This window comes from Hylobates moloch, unplaced genomic scaffold (assembly GCF_009828535.3).
Source record: "Hylobates moloch isolate HMO894 unplaced genomic scaffold, HMol_V3 SCAFFOLD_1, whole genome shotgun sequence".
NCBI lineage: Eukaryota > Metazoa > Chordata > Mammalia > Primates > Hylobatidae > Hylobates > Hylobates moloch.
The window spans coordinates 147,295,079-147,319,367 of NW_026652276.1; the positions used below are offsets into that span (position 1 = coordinate 147,295,079).

Consider the following 24,289-nt stretch of genomic DNA (forward strand, 5'->3'; position numbering starts at 1 on the left):
TCTCCCTCCTACACTTAACTGCTTTCATAATTTTGCAAATAATTAGCAAACTTCCACCTGCTGCTGGCATTGACTTAGGTATGCCATAACCCCAAGCTAACTTCCAACTTGGCAAACAAAAACTGTAAGTCTAGAGAACATACACAGTAGATTACATTCAGCAACTATGAAGATTATTTCTTCTGACTTAAACATCTTTTGCTATTAAGCATAACCACAGTACTGAAAACAGTATGGAAATTATCAGGATTTTCATCTTGCCAGGCTGGGCTGATACCTTTCCCATGAAGACTTTAGCTGCTTTCCAACTTCGGTCTTTGGGCACTCTTCCCCGAGGAGCCAGAAGGACCATCACGGCTGCAGTAACATTGGTAACTGCAATGGGGGGGTTGGGAAAGGCTTTCAGTTCACTGAGGTTGACCTGAAGAAAAGCACACAGAAACATGTACACAGACAGGATTAGGGGAAGTTTGGAGAAGCTCCGTAAGTTGCCAAGCTAGTCTTTAGTGGCCTCCCACTTCTCCTTATCAAACCAGTCTCAATTTGGCAATTTTTTGCCACCTGGGGACTCCACCTTGGAACTCCAGGAGGTTCAATTCTTGCTGGGCACTCCTCTGATACTCTGGAGACATCACTGCCCTTTCTTGCCTCCAAGAAAAATGATCTATATATCTATATATCAGTCCTGCAGAGCCCTGCTCACTGAGGCCAGGATACACACACACACACACACACACACACACGTGTGTGTGTATATGTTGTAAGATATTTATAGGTTCTATCCCACTATGTAAGAGATTTGCATTTTAACCAAGCCCCTCTCAGACACATAATTCCTTAATTCAGTGTCTCTTAGGTTTGTTTTTCTGTCTTACATGTACAAGAAAGAAATATCTTCCATTACACTACAGGAACTCTCAACTAGGAGAGGGCCAAGATAGGCTGAACTTTCTTCTCTACTCCTTTATCTCCTCAGGTCATACCATTGATTAATCCAACAGATGATATTAATAGTATACATTATATGTATCACGGCGAATACTTTGAGGCAGGTAATAGCACATATAAGAAGCTCATGTAGGCTTATGATATTTAATACATGATTTGAAAAACAAAAACAACCAACTGGGTATTTCCTGTGATACTTTATGTGCTACATAATGCACTCTTGCTTATAAAACCTTATCAAATGTTGAACCTGATTCTGCTCCCTTATCAGAAGCTGCCTATTTATTTGGTATATGATTACAAAAATGGAAAGAGAGTGAAAGCAAGAACAAAACCGAAGTCTTAAAATATGCTAATAAGAATTGAGAGCTGGCTAACCAAGATTCTTTTATAATTTATAAATATATACAGCTTTGTATTTAAGTGGAGCTATTTTGCCTGAGAAAAGAGGAATTATTCAGAGAAAAATTTGCAAATTTAGAGAAACACAATAAAGAAAAGAAATATTCCATTACTCAGAGACAACCAATTACTCTTACTTTTTGCCAGTCTTTTTCTGTGCACATATTCTTACCAAAAGAATTAGTCGTATAAAATACCCTATTTTATAATCTGCTTTATTCACTTAATATATCATGGTTAATGTGTCACATTGCTAATTAGCATTTAACAATCTTATTTTAACGGCAGCAGGGTACTTGAATGTGTAATAATCAGAGTTCTATCACGGTACGTTTCCATTTAAAATTTTTCAGTTTTATGGAAATACTCTAAGAAATACCCACGTAAATATCTCTTTAGTCACAGTCAAATTTATTTTCTTCCAAAAATACTTAGAAAACGAATTCAGTATCTCTGTGAAGAACAGTGAAAATCTCGATTCTTTCCTTTTTGAAATGGAATCTTAAGAATCTCAGGCCCAGTGATTTCCTGAGCTCTCCCCAGAGGTCTGGGAGAAGACCCCAGGATGAGATTAGCTGCAGGCTCTTAAAAGAACATTGCCCCCCATTTCACTTTCCCTAACAATATGCTTGTAATGAACACAGCTTACTTTCTCTTATAAGAATCTGAATGCTTAGGGAGGTTTCACCAACAACATGAAGCTTGAAGAAATGGTGGGGACCAAACCTAGGTATCTTTGCTCCCACTGTTCTTTCCATGAGGGTCTCTCATCAATGCTACTCTTTATATTCCAGAGGAAATAAAGAATCCTTCGCCTAGTTCTTAAAGCAAGACATGATATGAAAAATTGGATTTGGGTCAAATCCAGTTACCAACAATCCAGTTGCCTTTCCTAAGAGTATAAATCCCATACTGTTGGAAATATTCAAAAGGAGACTGCTTATTGGGGTGCCGTAGAACAGGGTCCTAGATGGGGAAAAGAAGTTGAACTATAATGACAACCTCAAAGGTTTGTTTCCACTTTAATATTTCATGGGTGTTTCTTTCCTTTTAAAATACTTTTTGGCTGTATGGGCTACTCTCTCAGCTCAGTTATTCAAACTCTAATAACCTTTAAATATTACTTTGAGGAAACTCAGGGACCAATAAATCATCTTTACCCTGTTGAGTGTATTGAGTGCAGCTGTAGCAGCCACCAGTGCAGGCTCAGCCTTGAGTAAGTCAGCTTCACATTCTCTCTGTTTCTGGAACACTTCAGTCTGAATGGCTGTCACCTAATTAGAGAGGAAAAGCACACAAACCCGTATAAATTATTATCACAGATATCTCCAAAGAAAAATGGAGGTTGACTCAGATGCACTGTTAAATAATTCATTTCTCTGTACTTTGAACTGGTGAGGAATTTGTTAAACAGACTAATTTTCCTTTAGACACAGTATATATACAAAGTTTTGTAAATGTAAAAAACACACAGTAACAAATCTCAACATAAATGCATTCGAGTTCCAAAATGCTCCAAGAAAAGCTTTGACTAATTTAATTATAAGGTTCCACTAATAGTAAAAGCAAGATTAAGTGATTCTTCTGTTCTTCAGTTTTCTTTTTCAGAGAGTCCTGGATTAACACACATCTGGGCTAGCTTAGTAACCTAGACCAAAAAATATTCTTGCTAGGATTCTCTAATTTTTGCTAACTTTTGCTTAGAAGCCATATTGGCTATTCCTAAAGAACAGATTTGAAGCTCTTTTGATCAACTGGCTAGAAGATATTCTATTCTGTGGTCATAGATTGCATGCCTAACTATAAATAAAGTTTTAGTGAAGACTCATTACTGGTTTCTCCACGGACATGGTAAGAAACCACAGATGCAAGAGCCCACATCTGCCTTTGGTATTGGAACAATAACACTGATACCCACTCTCCTCTTGTGGATCCAGTGGCACCTCTTCCCAGGACACAGAGGGTGCTGCATCAGCCTTCTGACATGATATATAATATGGAGGAAAGTCATGCTGGTAAACTTGAACCAAATCAAAATGAGAAGACAGGGTGGGGGTGGGAAGTGGCTTATCCTCCTCTCCTTAAGATATCTATAGAATCTGAAAGGCCAGGAAGAGTGAATTTTTAGTCCTCAGTAGAAATTTGAGTTTCAAAGCTGTGGCACTGGGCAGCAGGATCTAGCCACCATGGGAGATGGTTCCCGTGGTGATGGTGATTGTGGAATATAAAGTGTGAACAAAAGTACATTTCTTCAGATGTGTTTGAAATGAACAGGTTTAACTATACCATAAAATTAAACACTGCTCACAACAAATTATGTTGTCTACTACAGCTTTATTAGCAGTAATTACCCTTCTCCTGATTAACCATTATTTTGCTGTGTACTGTACCTTTTATGAACATAATTGGTTCGGGGTAGATATGTGGCCTCCTGCTAATACACACACAGCTATCGTTAATGTAAATAGGAAAACCCTGCTTGCTTACTGAGAACTACTCCAAAACCACAACCTTCAAAAGCTGCCAAGAATGGACCATGACAATTTTCTATATGCTACAGAACACTGCTACAGATAAGAGAGTTTATGTGAGTGAAGGAGTTATCACCTCAGGTTTATTTATTTTCCATAAGGACACAGTGAATCTATAAATGCTGTTTGTTACCATTTATAATGGCATCATTAAAAAAATCATTTTAAATTGGACTCAGGATCATAGATTTTTGGTACTGGATAAAACCTTAAAGAGTACTTCTTTTAAGTGCTCTTTTTTTGGGGGGGGGGGACAGTTTCGTTCTGTCACCCAGGCTGGAGTGCAGTGGCATGATCTCGGCTCACTGCAACCTCCGCCTCCTGGATTCAAGTAATTCTCCTGCCTCAGCCTCCCAAGTAGCTGGAATTACAGGCATGCACCACTACACCCGGCTGATTTTTTATATTTTTAGTAGAGGGGCTTCACCATGTTGGCCAGGCTGGTCTTGAACTCCTGACCTCAAGTTATCCACCTGCTTCAGCCTCCCAAAGTGCTGAGATTACAGGCATGGGCCACTGCGCCTTGCTAAAGTGCTATTTCTATCAGCCTAGGAGCTGCTACTCTTTTCTGACTCCTTTACTATTATTGGAGTATTTTTCCTTTGGGTAATTTTTATAAACAAAACAATTTGAACATTAAATAAAAACTCACTCATACAAATGAAGAAAATTCTCAGGTTGGTCAACTTATTTCTCATTTTCAATACCTTTTACCCTAAGGTGCAACAATACTAGAAGAGTGAAAATTCTGTATATCTCAATAAGCTGGTTAGCCAGTGTACAATTTCCTTTGCCCAAAGGCTCCTAGGCAGTGGTCAGCAAGGCTCAACCTATAAAACATGAGAAGAGTTGCATGGAGTGCCTAGAGAGTGTGCTTTCCCCTTACCACTGTAAGTTAAAGCAGGAATTTGGAGACAGTTTCACCCTTGGGTAGACTAGAAATTCTCTGCCTTGCGTTGGTCAACAGCCCCTTGCAGATGTTCTTAAGACTTAGTGGTGATCACAGGGAGAGAATAAAGAGAACGAAGTCCCAATAACTGCTTGTTATGCGCTATATTGTGTCCGCCCAAAATTCATATGTTGAAGACCCAAGCTCACCATGTGACTGTATCTGGAGACAGGGCCTTTACAAGGTGATCAGATTAAACTGAGGTCATTAGGGTTAGCCCTAATCCAAACTGACTGGGGTGAGAAGTTTGGACACACACAAGAGACATCAGCGGAAGTAATCACAGAGAAAAGATCATGTGATGACACAGCAAGAAGGCAGCCATATGCAAGTCACAGAAGGAGAAACCAAACTTGCCAATACTTTGATCTTGGACTTCCAGCCTCCAGAACTTGGAGAAAATAAACTTCTACTGTTTAAGCCTCCCAATCTCCCAAAAATACCTCATGTGGTATTTTTGTCATGGCAGCCTTAGCAAGCTGATACAGTGCACTTATCTGCCTTCGGATTATAAGAATTTCCTTATGATCCTCTAAAACCCAGGCCCACCCACATTCAGAACAGAAACACACACAAAAACTGATAGCAATTCAAAATCAAGATTGATGCTCAACTTTTGAAGAGATGATATTAGCGCTTCAATTTAGAAGGTGCCTCTCTACTCATGAAGGTTTACACTCTACTCAAGGGAGAACACAGTTTGAAAGCAATCAGAGAATTCTTAGCATCTTAGAATTTGGAGCTGAGAAGCCAAACAAAGGTGGAAGAAGAACTAATTTTCACAGGCTTGATGATGCCTGTGTGACTTGGAAGTCACTGCTGGCAATGCCAGTGGTTCAATCGCCCTTGATTACCTTATAGATTTGAAGCAGTGATTTCAACCTCCTTCTCTACATGGGCTGTCAAGGTTCATGGCAAGACATTCTCTAACCCCAACATTTGTTTAGTCATATTAAATGTGGCTGTGTACTTAGTGAGCTACGCAGCATTACTTTTAAATTACTGTGCATGTTTGAAGACTTGAGACCCCAATTTCATAGGACCAGAAACAGTCCATATTCATCCCCTTTAGTATGGCATAGCGTAGTATCTAGGACATTGCTGAACATATGACAAATGTGAACCCACAGCATGGACTCAGGTGTTGATGAATTTCTAGATGTTTTCTAGTTTAATTACAAAAGAACTTTCTTCCATGAATACCCAATTTATGATAGTTTCTTCCCACCATCACGCCTCTCTACTGGATTTCATCAGAGCACCTATCTCGAAATATCCAGCTTCTCAATGTGTTACTTATCTCATGTTGGTCTTTTCCATTGCAGTGTAATCTACATGAGAGCACCCTGCTTGTCAAATATCCGTAATAGTCTACAACACTGCCTGGTGACAAAATAGATGTTCAGTTAATATTTGTTATTTATAATTAAATTAATGAATAATTTAATCCATGGATAAAATGAAAATGTTTAGAAGTTTTATTTTTGTCTTGGTATGGATTAAACATAAAAAGTAGTATGTCCCCTCTTTGTGTTTGAAGAACTTCACTAAACAACCTGTCAGATGAGTTCTAATTTGCTAAAACTTCTTTCTCTTTTTATGAGGGTAATTTTTCCTTAGGAATTCAAATGTAAAAATGCAAAAAAAAAATCTCTAGAGTATTTATATTTTAAGTTTCCAGAAAGTATCTGTGATGATAGGTTATGATATAATAACTACTAGAACATCACATGTTTGTGTAATGCCTGAAAAATATTCCCTGGGTAGAATTAGCTAATGGTGATTGTATCATGTGTGATACCTAATTGCTCAATGGAATAATATACTGTCTTTTTTGCCCCTCTTTTATGGAGAATGGGGTCTCATTATGTTGTCCAGGCAGGTCTCGAACTCCTGGGCTGAAGCTATCCTCCTGCCTCTGCCTCCCTAAGTGCAGGGATTACAGGCCACTGTGCCCAGCCCAATATATACTTTTAAGGACATTCTCCACTTATCTGAAACTCAACAGAAACATTTACAACTCAAATTAGAAATTATATGCCCGCTGATCACATAGGGCATGCCAAATGTGCCTTATCTTCAATTTTAAATGCCATAATCTTATTTCTTAAAACTGTCTTTTTAGAGTTTTGATGTTAACTATACTTTTCAAGTCTTTAGTTGTGCAAGGAAAACATGCTCAATACACATTGGAAAGAAAAAGAAAATCAACTCAATTGTATATGAACGGCAACACCACTGGAAAAACTCAAATATTTTTCGGTAACATAAAATACAAGAAAAATGGGATAATCACTACTGATTCAATGGCTGTGAGAATGTTAGCAACTTATAATTTTTTATTAATTAGGCCCCGATTATACTTTTTTGTCTAAAATAAGAATTTTTTACCTTACACATATACACTCAATTTTTAAACAAATATGTACTAAAATTTTTCTGTTTACTATGGTATTTCTTTTGAGAAATCAGATGTACAAAACTGTGTCTTCCATTTGTAGCTGATGTTTTGGTAAAAGAAGATGACAAAAGACATTGTATTTATTTCAGAATTGCTAGAAACCTGAGTAGAAAGAAAGCAGAATCTATATAATCTTAAAAGGAATTATTTCCAACAATAAAACATAATACAGAATGCCAGGGCCTCGATCGAATCAAAAAGAACAAATTTAGCTTAGGACTTAATAATAAACTCCAGTTGTATTATTAAAATGCAAAATTTGAAAACCATCTTGCAAAGTGACGGAATGGGCTTTGTTAACAATTGAGTTGTTCAATTTGCCTAAAAAGTGGAAACCTTTAAAAACCTCAGAGGCGACTTCCTGACCTTTACTGTATCACAAATAGGCCTGATGTTCAAGATCCACATCCATTATATGCTTGAATGAGCTCAGTATTTATTGTTCTTTCATACCATTAAAAGAGCTAAAAGGCTGGGGAAATGCATAATGTAAAGAAAGGTCAAGTGGTAATCATGGTGTGAAATGCTGTTACATGTGTAACTATAATAATTCTTTAGACTTTATATTCCCTGGAGAGGAAGTTGTTCAAAATTGTTCACCTACCAAGGTTTATTTTGTGCTAAATATAGCTCAGCACTCTAAATGGTGGAATTAGCCTGACCTTTCGCTCCTCAGCATCAGCGATGGTCTTTTCCCGGCTCACTTTCTCCGTCTGAAGGCCGATCTTTGTGATCAGAGCTTCGGCATCATGATTTCTCAGTTGCAACTCGGCTTCTTGAGAGGCAAGTCTGGCTTTTAGATCTCCCACCTAAAGCAAACGTCATTATTCTTACGTCACTGGCCTTGTTCACAACAAATCCCAGATAGAACTTATTGTTGGGAATGAATTCAGGGATCCCTAACAATTTGTATCTTGCATCTGTCTCTACCCTGATTTTCACTGTCTTCTGATTTGCAAAAATGCAACCATGTTGTTTTTCTCCATATAAGAAGAAACAGAATAATATTTTCCAATGATTTTGCAGGAAATATAATTAATTTTTGTCAGTACTAACAGGTTGAGTAGGGAAGTTGCTCTTCTCTCTGTCTGACCACATGCTCCTTTACCCACGTCTGCTTTTGGGTCCTAGGCAGCTCTGGCTCAAGGAAGCAGAGGTCATGGGAAGACACACTTGGTGATGAGCTGGAAGAACTATGCCTCTCACTCTCCAGCAGAAGGTTGCTGGAGGCCTCAGTAAGTTGAAGACATGAATGTTCCTTGCCTGACTGTAGATTAATTGGCTGCATATTAAAATGCCCACTGATAGGTCTCACCTCTTCCCATCAAACAGAAAATGGCCCTCTTTATTTTTTTCACCTCATTTATGATCGTGAAGCTAACCCAATATTCAACTTAATACCTACTAAGAAGAGCAAACTGTGTGTTTGAGGTATTAGTATGCTGTGGCCAAAACTCAGTGAGCTTCAGGGGCATACATGTCTTCCATCAGTCCATCACTAAATAACCTTACTCAGCTCTTGGAGAACTTAGCCTTCCAAGGAATCCATAAATTCATCTGCTAAAAAGAACTGTCCATTTTTTTCAGTTATAATTTCATTAGGTTCAGAAGGCATTACTAGGTTCCTCAGTTTGAGGATCATGTAACTAAAAGCAGAAGTGAGGTACTAGAGAAAAAAACATGACTCAGTTCTCAGAAATATCTGAAAGCAGCTTTATACGTCACAATAATTATCTCTCCATTGTACTTCTTTTCCAAAAGTATAAATATTACCATTAAAAAATCATAGCAGCAAAGAACAATCATAACCATTTACATTTATTTTAACTCAATTGCTAAAGACATTTCAGTGGTTTCATCTTGTGGAACGACGTCCCATTACTATATCCAAGTAATCTTGTAGTTTCCACGCAACGCAGTATATTCACACTCTATCTAAAAAGCATGATTACTACTGTGGCTACTACTTGTACTATTATAGATTAAGCTATGACTGATTTTTCAGCCTGTCTATAAATTCAGGGTAACTTTGCATAGTGACATGCTTCTCAGTTCTTTTTAGCCATACGAAACTAGTATTAGGTCAGGCCATAGTCAAAAGAATCATCCATCAGGAAAATTCAAGTAAAACCACCATATCACTACATGCCTATTAGAATGGTTAAAATAAATATTAGTGATGCCGCCAAATTATTGCAAGGAAGCTGAGAAACTGGCTCTCTCATACACTGCTGGTAGTAATGTATAATGTCACAGCCATTCTGGAAAGAATTTGCCTGTTTTCTATAAATGTAAACATGCAAGTACCACACAATTCAGTAATTTCATTTTTGGTCATTTGTGGATTTATGCCTACAAAAAAAAAACCTGTACATGAGTATTCATAACAGCTTTATTTATAATAGCCAAAACCCAGAAATAACCCAGATGCCCTTCAGTGGTTGAATGGTTAAATTGTGCTACCTTCATTCTGTGGAATACTGCTCAACAATAAAAAAGGACAAATTATGGATCCACCTAATACCTTGGTTGGATCTCAGGGGAATTATGCTGAATGAAGAAAACCAATACCCAAAGGTTACATATTTGTATAGCATTTTTGAAATGACAAAATTATAGACATGGAGAATAGATTAGTGATGGCCAGGAACTAGGATTCAGGAGGTGGGGAAGAAGTGGGGGCTAACGTAGGTGTGGTTATAAAATGGCAACATGGGATCTTTCTGTAGATGGAAGTTTTCTGTGTTTTGACTGTGTTAGTGAGTACCCAGACTTACATGTGACAAAACTGCATAAAACTAAACACACACACACACACACACACACACACACACACACACACACACACAACACACACACACACACACACACACACACACACACACACACACACACAAGTAAAACTGGAAATCTGAATAAGGTCTGTGGATTGTACCAATGCCACTTTCCTGGTTTTGGCATTGTACTAGTTATGCAGGATGCTACCATTGAACCTATCAGATGTGACAGGGACTTGCCTGTACTATGTTTTGTAATTTCTTCTGAATCTATTATCATCTCAAAATACAAATAAAGCAAAAAGAATCACCCAAGAGACTAGGACAAAATTGTGTTATTTCAAGCCCTAATTTCAGTTTCTAAGGAAGCTGTTAGCTCTGAAATATTCAAAGTGACTGAAGCCATGGAAGCAAGGCTTTCTCTATGAAGAAAGGTCACTAGGACTATCTGTGATGACCTAAGCTGACATCTAGAGAGAGGTTATTTGGCTATAAAAGGGGCTTACAGCTTTACTGTAAAGAATGAACATTGCTAATGTTTTCAAATGACATGGCATTCCTTAAGGCAGACCTTTAGAGGATACATGCCCCAATATACAGGCATTACGCTCTCCACACAACCTGATCTTACGCTTTATGGCTCTCCAGTTCTCCATGTAGGAAACCATCCCCTTCTTATAACCGACTTATTTCTAAAACTGCCATGTAGCTATTGAATATTCCAACTACTTTTTTGATATTAAGAGCATTCCATGCACAAATACCTAATGAAAAGAAATCACCGTCAGTCTTTCCATCAAGACTTCATGTGTCAATCAAGATGTCTTGTGTCTTTACAGACTTCCTGCCTGTGGTTCTTACTAAGTGGGAGTAAAGAGACCCAAGCAGACCTGGACTTGGCAGACATAGTGAATTGGCCCTCCCATCTCTTTCTCCTTGCCCATCCCCCTGACTCATCAATATGTAACTGAGGTGACTATTAAGAAATCACAGTCTCTCTCCTCTTCTTTTTTCCTATAGCTGAGACGCTGCCACCACTGGAATGGTCCAGGATGGTACCCCATTTGCTTTTAGCTCTGTCATTTGGGAAAACAACCCTTTAAGTACGGCAGAAGCACTTATTTCTTTGCTAAGGATGCCCCCACAGTATTGAAAGCTCAGTTTGGGTGACAACACTATCATTTCCTGATAGTGGGCAAAGTCAACAGGTTCAGTTGGGGATGGCATTCAAAGGGATATAAATGCTTTGTGACACAGAGCTCTTTCCTTGTCTTATTTAGCACAACAGGACTCCAGGGAAAATCTTTTTTATGGAAAGGGGTCTTGATTTAAATGAGACAGAAGAGGATAGACAGATAGAAGAAAACTGACATGGAGAGGGGCAAAAGACAAGAAAGCAAAATAAGGTATGAATAAAAAGAAACAGGAAAGACAGGCTTTTTTTTTTTTTTTGAGACAGGGTCTCGCTCTGTTGCTCAGGTTGGAGTTCAGTGACCTACTCAGCACACTGTAACCTCAAACTTGGGCTCAAGGGATCCTCCTGCCTCAGCCTTTCAAGTGGCTGGGTCTACAGGTATGCGCCACCATGCTCGGCTCATGAAAATTTTTTTTTGCAGAGATTGGGTCTCATTTTGTTGTCCAGGCTGGTCTCAACTCCTGGACTCAAGCAATCCTCCCCCTTCAGCCTCCCAAAGTGCTGGGATTAAAGGTGTGAGCCACTGTGCCTGGCCTAGACAGGCGTTCTTTGAGAGGAAAGGAGAAGGTGCACAAATATGGATATGCTATTTGTGGGTTTCCTAGAAACTATTCTTGATGTCACTTGATCCCAACCGTCCTGGAAACCTACTCACCCTGATTTCTCTTTCCTAATTGTGGTCCATCTGCCCACTAGTAGTACAGATCACAGTGTTTTGCCACAGAGTCATTCTTGGTGTAGAAAACTAAGAGGGAAAGAGGCAAGTGGTGCTTTGGCCCAGAGTGACTGAAGGTCATGGCCAGAGAGCCCTTCGGAGTGGAAAGGTGCCCATGTGAAAAGGTGCTCCCTCCTTCAGGTCTCGGTTTATTTCTAGCCTAGCCACAGGTGGGTTACCCAGGCCACCTGGGGAAACCACTGCCCCAATCCTTATAAAGCATGTGAGAGTCTGACCTGATGACATCACTCTGAGAAGGCCACCAGTATTTCTAGTCTTGAGGTGATCACTAGTGAGAATTCTTCTCACTCCAGCTCTAAGTCCTGACTGGCTCAGAGAAAGGCTGGGCTACTCTTCAGAGTCTTCAGAGTCTCTCACTCCAATCTCTTTTTTCCAGCCACAGAGAGGCAGCATAGTGCCATGGACAACTCATGGGCATCAGAGCAACACAGACCTGGGTCTAAAACCCAACCTCACTGGCTCTCTGGCCTTAAACTCTTTACGCCTCATATATAAAACTATAGTAGTAACACCTACTTCATGAAATCCTTTGTTTTTTAACAACGAAATAATGACAATATGTGTAAAGACCCACACATGATTAACATCCTGTGCTGATTCTCTCCTGATTTACTCCTGCAAGTTAGAGGCATCGCCCTTCGAGGGAGCAGGGGCCTTAGGACTGAGGACACAGATGACACTGGACACTTTTATCTAAGAGAGCTGGTGGTCAAGAGGAGCAGACCAGTCACTAAGGGAGGAACAGCTCTACCTTGGGGTCTCACCACAGTCATTAGCCAGAAAATGATGCCCTCACTGGAGGTTGAGAATCTGAGACCAAAAAAGATACTGGTCCATCCTAGGATGATAAAAACCTTGATGACAAGTACCGTGCACTGAAGAAGTCAGAGACAAGAGAGGCAATCCGCTGTGTCTGCTCCCTTCAGTATCCCACACTACCTTGCACTGAGTCAGGCCAGGAAGAGAACGTTTCGCCCTAACCCAGCTGTGAGTCGGCCAATCCCATTGCAGGCTTTGGAAAGCAGTAGCAGTGTGTTCTTGGTGTCATGAAACTGTAAATTTCACCAGCTGGCATCTTATAGAAATGGATTTAGTAGTGCTTCAAAAGGAAATATATTTTTCTGTTAAACAGCATAAATGTCACTCAGTAATAACACATCCTGGTCATACCTGAGAGGCTGTGCTTTTTAGCTTTTGGATGCCGTTCACCAGGTGTTCTTTTTTCTTGGATACCTCATTTTGCTTCTTCTTCAACAGGTTCTTAAACAGTGATATTTGTTCTAGAAAACTCTTTGGGGTGGTATAGTTGTGTCTTCTCTCATTCTGGTAATATCTGGTACTCATTTCATTTACAGTGGTGTGAACATGTGCCATGAAAAGGCTAACAGAGTCTTTGTGCAGTGGCTGAAAACATAAACATTACAGTTCATGTGAAATCCTCTCAAGTTAAAAATACAACTTTAAAAAAAGAAAAATCAAGAAAATGATCTTTTTTTTCTAAAAGTCAGAAAAAAAAAAGATAGTATAACCTAGGAAAACTTATTTAATCTTTAAGCGCTATCCACAGGATTTGGGAGATTACAATAAAGCATTCAGCTTGAGTAACCTCCTTCTTGCCAAGTAGGACAAAGGGTTTTTATGTGCTCCACATACCAAATGCAAAAGCCAACATATACAGATCTTCACAACTTGATTTTTATCTACCGAGTGTGTGAAAGAGAAGGTGGAGAAACAGACACGATATCCTGAGAAATATTTCTGCCATTGCTTTCAAACTAAGCTTTAGACAAAGAGAAGCAATAACCCTGCAAAGTCACTGGAAAAAAAAAAAAAAAAAAAAAAGCCAAAACTTAGAAACTCACAGTTTTATGAGAACTCATTTAAAAACAAACTGGATAGTAGGGTATAAATGTCACTGCTTCTGGGAGAAAAATATCATGATTATTTCTATTCATATTTGGGAAAAAATACCCACAAAAAGAGCAACTCTCCTTCAGTGAGTTACTGGAAGAACCCCCACTATACATTCTTTCCATTTTGTCCTTTATGACTTCTGAAGTAGTTAACTTTTTAATTTGTGGAGTCACATCTCCCTCATTTTAATGATTATTTATTGCATTCTGTACAAGATGAACCAGGTTCAATTAATCAAGGGAAGCCTAAAAATCAATTAATATGAATTAAATGAGCTACATCAACTCTTAGGAAAGTCACACATAATTTACCAAAGTGTTGTCAATAATGCTCAGACATCTTTGGGAAAATTGCACACAAGTGGCTGGTGATGCAGTTAAACGTTTCAAACCTGCACCATTAATATTACAAGCAGAGGTGTGAAGACAGACAGGCCAATTCTTTTTGGTGAAAAACAATTGCTCCTGAACAATGTCTTTAAACAATCAACTTTCCAACATCACGACAAATTCCCGAGTGGGTTTAAAATACCTCCATATTGGATTGTGCTGCGTATTAAAAATCCATCTCACTAGTAACTGAAATAATGTATTACTAAAGCAAACGTTAAAAATAACGTGATATAAATTCCAAACATTCTTGGTTTCTACTGGACCCCAGATACAAATATATTTCCAAACAGTGGACTCAGAAAAATAAAATTTATGAAGAAGTTTATATAAACTTCATATAAATCATAGTCCTTTGGAGACTTTATTTTTACAAGAGCTTGACTTCAATACAGACATGTGCAGGAATTTACTCCTGTCCTGTCTTGTTTTAATGGGAACTAAAGGTACACACATACCTTTCTACAATATAGATAAATAATTCCTCAGCCAAGGGTAACCTCCTTACAGGAAGGAAAAAAAAAGAAAGAAAGAAGAAGAAAAAAAAAAACCACTCTGGCCTCTACCCAACCATGATCCTTATGAGGAGGCTCCTTGGAGGCGCTGAAAGCTCTCTTTAACAACAGTTTCATTTGTAAATCGGGGATGGAAGAAGTGGTTTCCGGTAGAGCTGAAAGTGGCCCGAGACAACTTGTCTCAATGGGGCAAAATAACTATTGTTATTGGGCTTAACAAAATGGCACAGCATGGGAGACTCGCTGAGCCAGGGAGCAGCTGGTTGTAATTCACACTGTTTTTCAGAAAACTCTAATCGTTCCAGAACAGACCTCTTTGATGACTGGTCTTCCCTGCATTCTCAATTTGTCACTTTCTCTTATGATAAGGTCAGTAGTGACAGCACTTCCTGACATTAACAGCTGTGGCTTTTAAAAGGGTCATTGTAGAACTACTAATTGCAGTAATTTCATTAGCATAAATTATTTATTCTGCCATTCATTTATCTCCAGTTTTTTTTTTTTTTTTTTTTTTTTGGTGGGGGGCCTTGGGGGAGAATTGAGAGGAGTTGCTGCTGGTGCTGCTGCAGCGAGGGCTACGCAATGCTGTATTTCTCACTTTGAGAGACGTGAGGGGAGAATATCATTCCTGCTAGATTTGGCCTCTTAATAAAAACCAGTTGATAACCATTTATAGTCATTTAGCAGCTAATCATGATGATGGCAAAAATAAAAATAAGCAGAGTGCCAGTACCGAATGGTTATAAACTCAAGGTTTCCCCACTAAGATGCTCTGGAAAACGATGCTGTCTCCAACGCATAATCAAATGCAAAGATGAAACTGCTTTCCCTCACATTAAGAAAATGTGTTTAATTTCTACTCTTTCAGTTGGCTCACTGTAAACACAAAAACATAAACAGATCTCTGCTATTTGGTGTGACAGTTCTCGGGCAGTAGTAGTCTCTGCCACACCAAGTACTCCAGCCACCTGGCACTTCTAGCAAGTGTCCAGTATATTCCTCTTGCAAATGACAAACAGCAGAGTTGAATATAAACCAATACCCAGAGGTCAGCACTAAATCAATTTAGGATTTTATACCTTCCCAAGACCAGCAAAGATGACTACATTGGTCCGTAATACTAAATTTGGGCTTTCAAGAGCACTGTATTCAAGCGAGGGAGGGAGGAAGGGCAAAAGAGAAAGGGGCAGGTGAATCTATTTTCTCTTTTTGAAGTTTAACTTGGGACAATTTTGTCACATTAAATGCCATATACCTACAGTAAGTCTTGAACATTTTCCTCAGAAATTATTTCTGTGTTAATTTTTAAATATGTCAAACTGATGTGCTATACAATCTATTTGATCTTTTTGCTCCTTTTAGGGCTGGTAAAAGAATATATTAATAAGATATTTGTGGTTGTATGGTGGCTTATTAAAGAAAGAAAACTTACTAATGCATAAAATGAGCAGTGTTGCATTTTAACACTTGTCCTAAGCTCTTCATAGTGCTGTTTTGCTCTGAGAAGAAGCTTCTGGAGGGAGCCAGGGACACAGGCTTTGAATCCTAGGACCTGGGCTAGATTTCCAGTTCTGAAAAATCTGGTAAGATACTGCATACCCTCCTGTACTTCTTCCTGCCCACAAAATTGCTCCTTTAAAAATTCTGTTTCCTTTCTTCTTTTACTTCTTTCCCAATAGTCAAACATTCATGCAATTATCAAAAGAAGGATTTAAGACTATGGGCTCTGGTATCAAACTGCAGATGTGCCCCTCACCAGTGGCATTATTTACTCCTGGGCCTCCATCCCAGGGGAAACTAGTGGTTCCTCCTCATGAGGCTGGTGATGAGAGGTGGTAAGCAATGCAAATTCACAGTAGGAACTGGTTGAGCGTCCCTAATCTGAAAATTGAAAATCTGAAATGCTCCAAAAGCCAAAACCTTTTGAGTGTGAATTTAACACCACAGGTGGAAAATTCCACATATGACCTCATGTAATGGGTCACAGTCAAAACTTTGTTTCATGCACAAAATTATTCAAAATCTTATATAAAATTACCTTTGGACTATGTGCATAAGGAGTATATAAAACAAAAATGAATTTTGTGTTTAGATTTGGGTCCCATCCCCATGATATCTCATTACATAAATGCAAATGTTCCAAAATAAAAAAAAAATCTGAAACCCAAAATATTTCTGGTCCCAAATATTTTGGATAAGGGATACTCAACCTGTATCAGTTCTGCTACTGTGGTAGCAGTAGCACCAACAGCAGTTGCGGTAAGATTACTACCATTATACAGGGCAGCAACAAGTGTTAAATGTAGCACCAAGTACAGTTTTCTAAATAGTATGCTGGTTTTTTGTTTTGAGTTGTCTGGTGAGTGCATTATTTTGTTATTTGCTTATGCTTTTTGTATCTTGCCTTTAATTCTGGAGCTCAACTACTGGTCAGAGGCAAGACAAAGTCCAGCAGAAGCCAACAATTTCCTAGATGAGTTTGCAGTCATTGATAAAGGTACCTTCAATGGTTCTCTGCCAGAAAGTTAAAACAAAGAAGCAATTGAATACTTAGGAGGAGTGGAGGAAAAATGAAATCCAGGCCGGGTGCAGTGGCTCATGCCTGTAATCCAGCACTTTGGGAGGCAGAGGCAGGCAGATCACCTGAGGTCAAGAGTTTGAGACCAGTCTGGGCAACATGGCGAAGCCCTGTCTCTACTAAAAATACAAAAATTAGCAGAGCATGGTGGTGGGCACCTGTGGTCCCAGCTACTCAGGAGGCTGAGGCAGCAGAATCACTTGAACCCGAGAGGCGGAAGTTGCAGTGAGCCGAGATCACACCACTGCACTCCAGCCTGGGTGACAGAGTGAGACTCCGTTTCAAAAAAAGAAAAAAAAAAAACAAAGAATAAAAAAGAAATCCAGCTACCTCTTTTATAGCAAGAGGACAAAACAGGAGATGGTGTGAATGGTGTGGCTGCTTCTGGTGAGGCCAGCACTTAGAGAAAAGCCACAAAACGACAAACTTATAGGGACAGCTCCATTTAAGTCAATTACACCTTCAGCTGAATATTCATGTCCAGAGTCCTAGGCAGCTACAAAGTCTGGACCCTACTTATGAGGTCTAGGCCTGAAGAATGGGGAAGGATGTTTACAACTCCTTGGGTCTTTCCTCAGCCATCTGAAGATATGCTTAAGCCAGTATAAGATTTAAGCAGACTCAAGATAAATTTGGTTGCATTTGTTTTTGTCTTAATATTTTTAAAAGGCTTCAATATTCCTTAGAAAGAGGATTATTTTCCTCAAATTCACATAATTTCTATTGCATAAGGTTTTCTACTTTTTATTCATATTGAATAATCCTAATTTATATTTCAAATAAAGAACTGTGCTTAAAGTCATTAATATGATAGAAACTCTGCTAAGATAGCTATCACTGACAAAATGTTGTTTTATACCCTTTGTATTTGGCATGCCATTTTAAAAATGCATTTATAGACCATTGGGGAAACAAGTCTTTAAATATAGCAGTAAAATAACTTTCCTCTTAGAGTGGACTTTCTCACAATCAGTTGTGGAAAACAGTAGTAAAATATATCCTTCACAAGGTACCAAACTCTGCAACAATTGAAGAGGTGGTTGCATGGGGAATAACTGCTTTTCCCTGAAAAAGCTGATGATACGGAGTTTGTGTCATTACTTTTAAGTGGCACCACAAAGGGACAGAGGATTTTAACTCATCGGTTGGTCAACAGGCCCCAAAAGATGACCTCTTTCACCTTGCTCAGATCTACTCTACACCATCCAACAAACATCTCACTCCTTCACCAGACAGCTCACTATTTCATTTCCATTCAGTAACTTCTCCTTTCATCTGGTCCTGCTTTCAAAGATGTCTATGATTCATTTTGCCTTGAAAAGCAAAACATCACTTGTTTTTCAACACCCCAGCTTCTCTTGATTTTTAGTTGTAGAACCCATGTACTAATCGCCAAGGTCTTCACCCAGTTCTCTCTCCAATGAGCTTCTCACAGCCTTTCCAACACTCTTCCCAGGTTTACCCAGAGGGCTTTTCCTTCTCTCCCTCCTTGTACACCTCCTCCCATCTCCATTTCAAAATCTCCTTGGAGAGGTAGTGTATGTTGACACAAAGTCTTCAGATAAATACTTAAGTGTCAAACTGTTTCGGTCGTTATTTGTCAGCTGTCATTTAGTTCAATATTAGGTAACAGAAAAATAGCACAAACGTTTATTTAGATGCAGTCAACCCGTACCCCTTGGTGCTGAGTGTGTACTGGTGGAAAATTACATGTCAACACACACAAAACTGCTTGCCTTTAACGAATCCTTTCTCTGTGGCCAAAGGGGGTCACCTTGTGTAAGTACCTTACACTCAGCAAATGAGGTCAATAATTAAGAAGTGCCTAAATTATGCTGATAACTTTCAGTCTTAAAAAAGGAAATTAAAACTAAGAAAGTGATCAAATTAGTGCTCATTCAAAAAACTTAAGCTGTTTTTGACCTCTACAGGAAAGACACCACGCGTTTTTAGAAGACCATGGACACATTGTACTCTGAATTATAATTATTGCTCCTGCGCAACAAATTAGGAAGGTGGGAGAGTTAAATAAGCACCTTTCACTGAAATGAAATCATCTGACTAATTTGTTTTGAGGCACAATTCAGTTCAACAGAAATGGTAAAGTGCTTTTAAAATTCCTATTTGGCACTCAGCATCCTATAGGAGGCGTTATGACACCATCAGATCCAGCTTAGCATCTGACAGGAGCCCTCTGGACTTAACATGATGCAAGACCTGCCTCATCCAGCAGATGTCAACGGTCACTGGCATATCAAAGCTCCTTTAGCTGTTTTCAAAGCGGCACCCACCTGGACAGGAAAAAGCCTGCACAGAGCAGCAAAGGGAAGGAACTGTAAAAACCACTGTGCCAAATGCCAACTTAAACCATGCTACTAGCTCTAATTTCCTACCATTTGAGAAAGTAACATGCAGAAACAAAGTCCTCTGGTCCCTTTCTCTTCCTTACCAAACCAGCCTGATAAAACAGTTCTTTGCTATTAGAAGATACATACTGACTCTCTCCCTCTAATAAAGCAGCATTTTGAACCCTTCTTGTAACTATCACAAGATAAAATGATACCCTAGAGAATTCCAGAAATGCAACAGACCCGGCAATCGCATAAGACATTTGTGTTAATATTTATGACAATTATTTGTCATATTTAATGATTTTCCAGATGTTAGAGTACAAAATGTTTCTGGCAGACTTTAGAAGAGATCATTTCTTATTTTCATTTATTTGTGGAAATGTTTAAAGTTTAAGTGTAGAGAAGAGGAGATGGGAGGTAGCTGAATATCCTAAAGCCTCTACCATATATATATCTTCCAAGGTAGACATTGTTTGACAGCTTTTCCCTAGCAATCCAGCACCAAATAATTAGTTCAATAAACATTTCAGGAAAAGACTAAAGGAGAAGAGGTCTCCCTCCACAAAATTCTGTAGGTATCGGTGAATACTCGTATGTGTACTTACCTCTACAGCTGCTTTTTTTTTTTTTGTAGTAGAAGCAAAGGAAAATGATATTATGAACAATAAAGCTAGCTGCATACAAACAATTAAATATGTAAATATGACCAGATTTTTAACTATATGGCCGCTGAATGATACAATATACAACAAAATGTAAAAGGATTGCTTTGGAAAGGTGGCAGTTATGCCTTTTGGAGTAAGGGTGGGGCTACAATGGGTTGTACCTGTTCATGATAATCTTTCAACTAGAAACAGACATCATTCCTTACATATCGCCAGTTCTGTGTTTGCCTCTGAGAGTCACTTTCAGTGTCTGACCTATTCTAGGAACCTTTCACCTTATCACTCAATGGAATGAAGACAAAGCTCCCTGGGAAATGTTCACAATCACTTTTCTAAGCTATGTAATCAGAAAGGCACTAGACACAAATAAAACTTCATCTCCAGGAAATCTAAATGATAACCTCATATCTACATCCTTTTTCCCTCTGAATCTGAATGCTTGAAGCTTTTGTTGTTTCGTTTTGTACAACCATTTGAAAATGCCATGGGATTTTAAATTTTAAATTTGTCATCATGAAGAAATGACAAATATAACCCATAAAACATAAATCTGTAAAACAGTAAGTAGATATATTATTTGACTTAGTGGTTATGGGATATGAGGGCTGATTTTTCAACTATCGCTACTATGAGAATAATCACAATTCATTGCCTTACTTGGTTAAGAAGCAAGCAGTGCATGGCTACGGTGACTACATTTCTGTTTGAGCTTTTAGTTTGGACTTAAAGGATTTATAATCAGTAAGCCCCATTATGATTCAAGGAAGTAATGATCCTGGGCTTCCAGTGAGTCAGTGCATGAGTGAGAGCATACTCAAGTGCTGTGTGCGTGCCCGTGTTCACGCACGTGTGCACATCCTCCTCAATAGGTATGGCAGAAAAAAGGTCAGCCATCATATTTCTTAGAATGTAAACAGATAAGTTTAGCATCTTAAATCAGGATAGCTTTCTGATAGGAGATGTATTGTGGAAAGTACTTATCTGCTGAGGATTTTCAGTGTGTGTGTGTGTGTGTGTGTGTGTGTGTGTGTGTGTGTGTGAGAGACGCAGGCTGACATGGCATACCTCAATTCCCTTGGTTTCCTCAATGAACCTCCTGCTGACAGAGACCAGAGCCTCCTGGGGCCACGCATGAAACCAGTCAATAGCCGTGCAGTTAACTATGGCTGGGAACTTCCGAGCTCTAACTCTCAGCGTGTGACCAACTGGAGAGAAACACAAAATGATCTGTGGAGACATGGGGGCAAGGCAGAAACAGGCGGGTGATGAATGAGCAGAGAATTACATTGCAATCTTAGACAATGAGAGAAAGGAGTGCAGCCAACCATGACATTAAACTACCCTAAAGCCCTAGAGAGTGGACAGCAACATTAACCTCCTTGCTAATCAAAGTATAAACCTGTCCAAAGAGGCTGCTCCACTGGACACACAGAAACACTGCTGTGCGCTTTCCTTAAAACTTGTCTCTCTTTGCTTAAACATTTTTGGTTATCATTAATAGGGGAAAATCTTATTCATTTACATTACACAAGTAACATCATAATAAAAAATAAAAATTAAAAAGAAATCACCATGATACAATAATACCAATGTTTTCTTCTGTTCCTTCCATTTTGTAATTCATCAGGCTCCATAAAGCTGCATAATACACTTTAAAAACAAACAATGTCTTATCATCTTTAATGTTTGTGTTTCCATTTAAAAAGAAATACATCTATTTGAGCTCCCACTTCAGATTTTTAAAGGAATTAAAAATTCTATTTATACTATCACACTGGTCTTTAAGAAAAAAAAATCAGTTTAAACATTCTCCTGCTGAGAATTTTTTAAGTTTCTGCTGTAAATCTAAAGTTTTGTGTACCTATGTAATGATTTAAAAGCTAATTTACATCTAAATATACCTCTATACTTTTTTTAGGGACACAAGGGATTCTGTCAGGAGTCCTGAGGGTGGCTATGACATCTGGCTATGACGGTGGGTCACAGAAACTCAGTGAGAGGAGCACCTGGTCAGCTCCTGTGTGCTTCAGAGGGTTCATCAGAGACACCCCGTGTAAAGTGCTAAAACAAAGTAGGTGTTCAATGAGCATCCTTTCCTTCTCTGCTTTTATTCTCAAGTCCCTGAGTACGTGAGGACACTGGGAAGAGAACTGTCAACCAGGGTAAGGTCCGAGAGGGAGAATCTTGGTTTCTTCTTCTCTAGAAATGGCTCAGACCCGATGATATCAAGCTTTGTGGCTGCCTCTAAGTCTCTAATACTTTGAGATCGGGAAATTGATGAAATCATTTTTCAAAAGATGTGATTTTTTTTACCTATAGCATTTTAAAAAATCCATGTCATAAAAAACTGCAGCATACATGAACCCATATCTCATTTAACAAGTGTTTTATTAAGTTTATTTTATATGCCATGTGTATTCAACAATTCAAGCTATATAAATATTAAGATCAAAATGTTTTTATTGTGTCAAAAAACATGAGATCTACCCTCTTACATTTTTAAATGTATGGTACAGTATTGTTAACTGTAAGCCCAGCGTTGTGCAGCAGATCTCTAGAACTTTTTCACCTTGCATTACTGAAACTCTACACCCATTGCATGGAAACTATTTCCCCTCCCTCCAGCTCCGGGTAACCACCATTCTACTTCCTGTTTCTAGGAGTTTGACTACTCTCAATACTGCACATAAGCAGAATCATACAGTAATTGTCCTTCTGTGACTGGCTTATTTCACTTAGCATGATGCCCTCAAGATTCATCCATGTTGACATATGACAGGATTTTGTGTTATAGATGAAAATATTCCATTGTGTGTATATATATATGTATATATATGTATATGTAGCACAGTTTCTTTATCTAGTTGTCTGTTGATGGACATTTTAGTGGCTTGCATGTCTCAGCTATTGTGAATAACGCTGCAGTGAACATGAAAGTGTAGATATCTCTTCAAGATCCTGGTTTCATGTCCTTGGCTATATACCTAGAAAAGGGATTGCTGGATCTTATGGCAATTCTGTTTTCAATTTTTTGAGGAACAACCATACTGTTTTCCATAGTAGCTGCAGCATTTTACATTCCCACCAATAGTGTAAAAGGGTTCCAATTTCTCCACAGCTTCACCAACACTTATTTTCTGTTTTGTTTTTTTAAATAATGACTATCCTTACCTGTGTGAGGTGATGCTTCATTGTGGTTTTGATTTGCATTTCACTGATTAGTGATGTTGTGTATCTTTTCCTATACCTGTTGGACATTTATATGTTTTTTTTTTTTTTGAGACAGAGTCTTGCTCTGTTGCCTGGGCTGGAGTGCAGTGGCAAAATCTTGGCTCACCGCAACCTCCACCTCCTGTGTTCAAGTGATTCTCCTGTCTCAGCCTCCTGAGTAGCTGGGACTACAGGCGCTTGCCACCACTCCGGGCTAATTTTTGTATTTTTAGTAGAGACAGGGTTTTACTATGTTGGCCAGGCTGGTCTCAAACTCCTGACCTCGTGATCCACCCGCCTCAGCATCCCAAAGTGCTGGGATTACAGGCATGAGTCACCGCACCTGGCCTTGTATGTCTTCTTTAGAGAAATGTCTACTCAAGTCCTTTGCCCATTTTAAAATCAGATTTTTAAACTTGAATTAATTAATTCCTTATCAAATATACAGTTGGTAAATATTTTCTCCGATTTCACATAGGCTGTCTTTCATTCTGTTGATCATTTCCTTTGCTGTATAGAAGCTTTTTAGTTTGATGTAGTACACTTCTCTGTTTTTGCTTTTGTTTCCTGGGCTTTTGGTGTCGTGTCAAAGAAATCATTGCCAAGATGAATCTTCTGAAGATTTCCCCTGTATTTAAGTCTTTAATTTATTTTGAGTTGATTCTTCC

General features: G+C 38.8%; 1 protein-coding gene across 1 annotated transcript in view; it reads right to left on the bottom strand.

Moving 5' to 3' along the window:
• The window catches only part of DNAH11 (dynein axonemal heavy chain 11), a 363,007-nt gene that overhangs the window by 125,525 nt on the left and 213,193 nt on the right, over nt 1–24,289 (bottom strand). The window contains exons 55-59 of the mRNA XM_058446556.1: nt 21,477–21,638; nt 13,170–13,403; nt 7,954–8,100; nt 2,511–2,624; nt 278–421 (exon numbers count right to left, since the gene is read on the bottom strand). Of these exons, the coding sequence (XP_058302539.1) occupies nt 278–421; nt 2,511–2,624; nt 7,954–8,100; nt 13,170–13,403; nt 21,477–21,638 (801 nt within the window). The remainder of the gene's footprint in view (nt 1–277; nt 422–2,510; nt 2,625–7,953; nt 8,101–13,169; nt 13,404–21,476; nt 21,639–24,289) is intronic.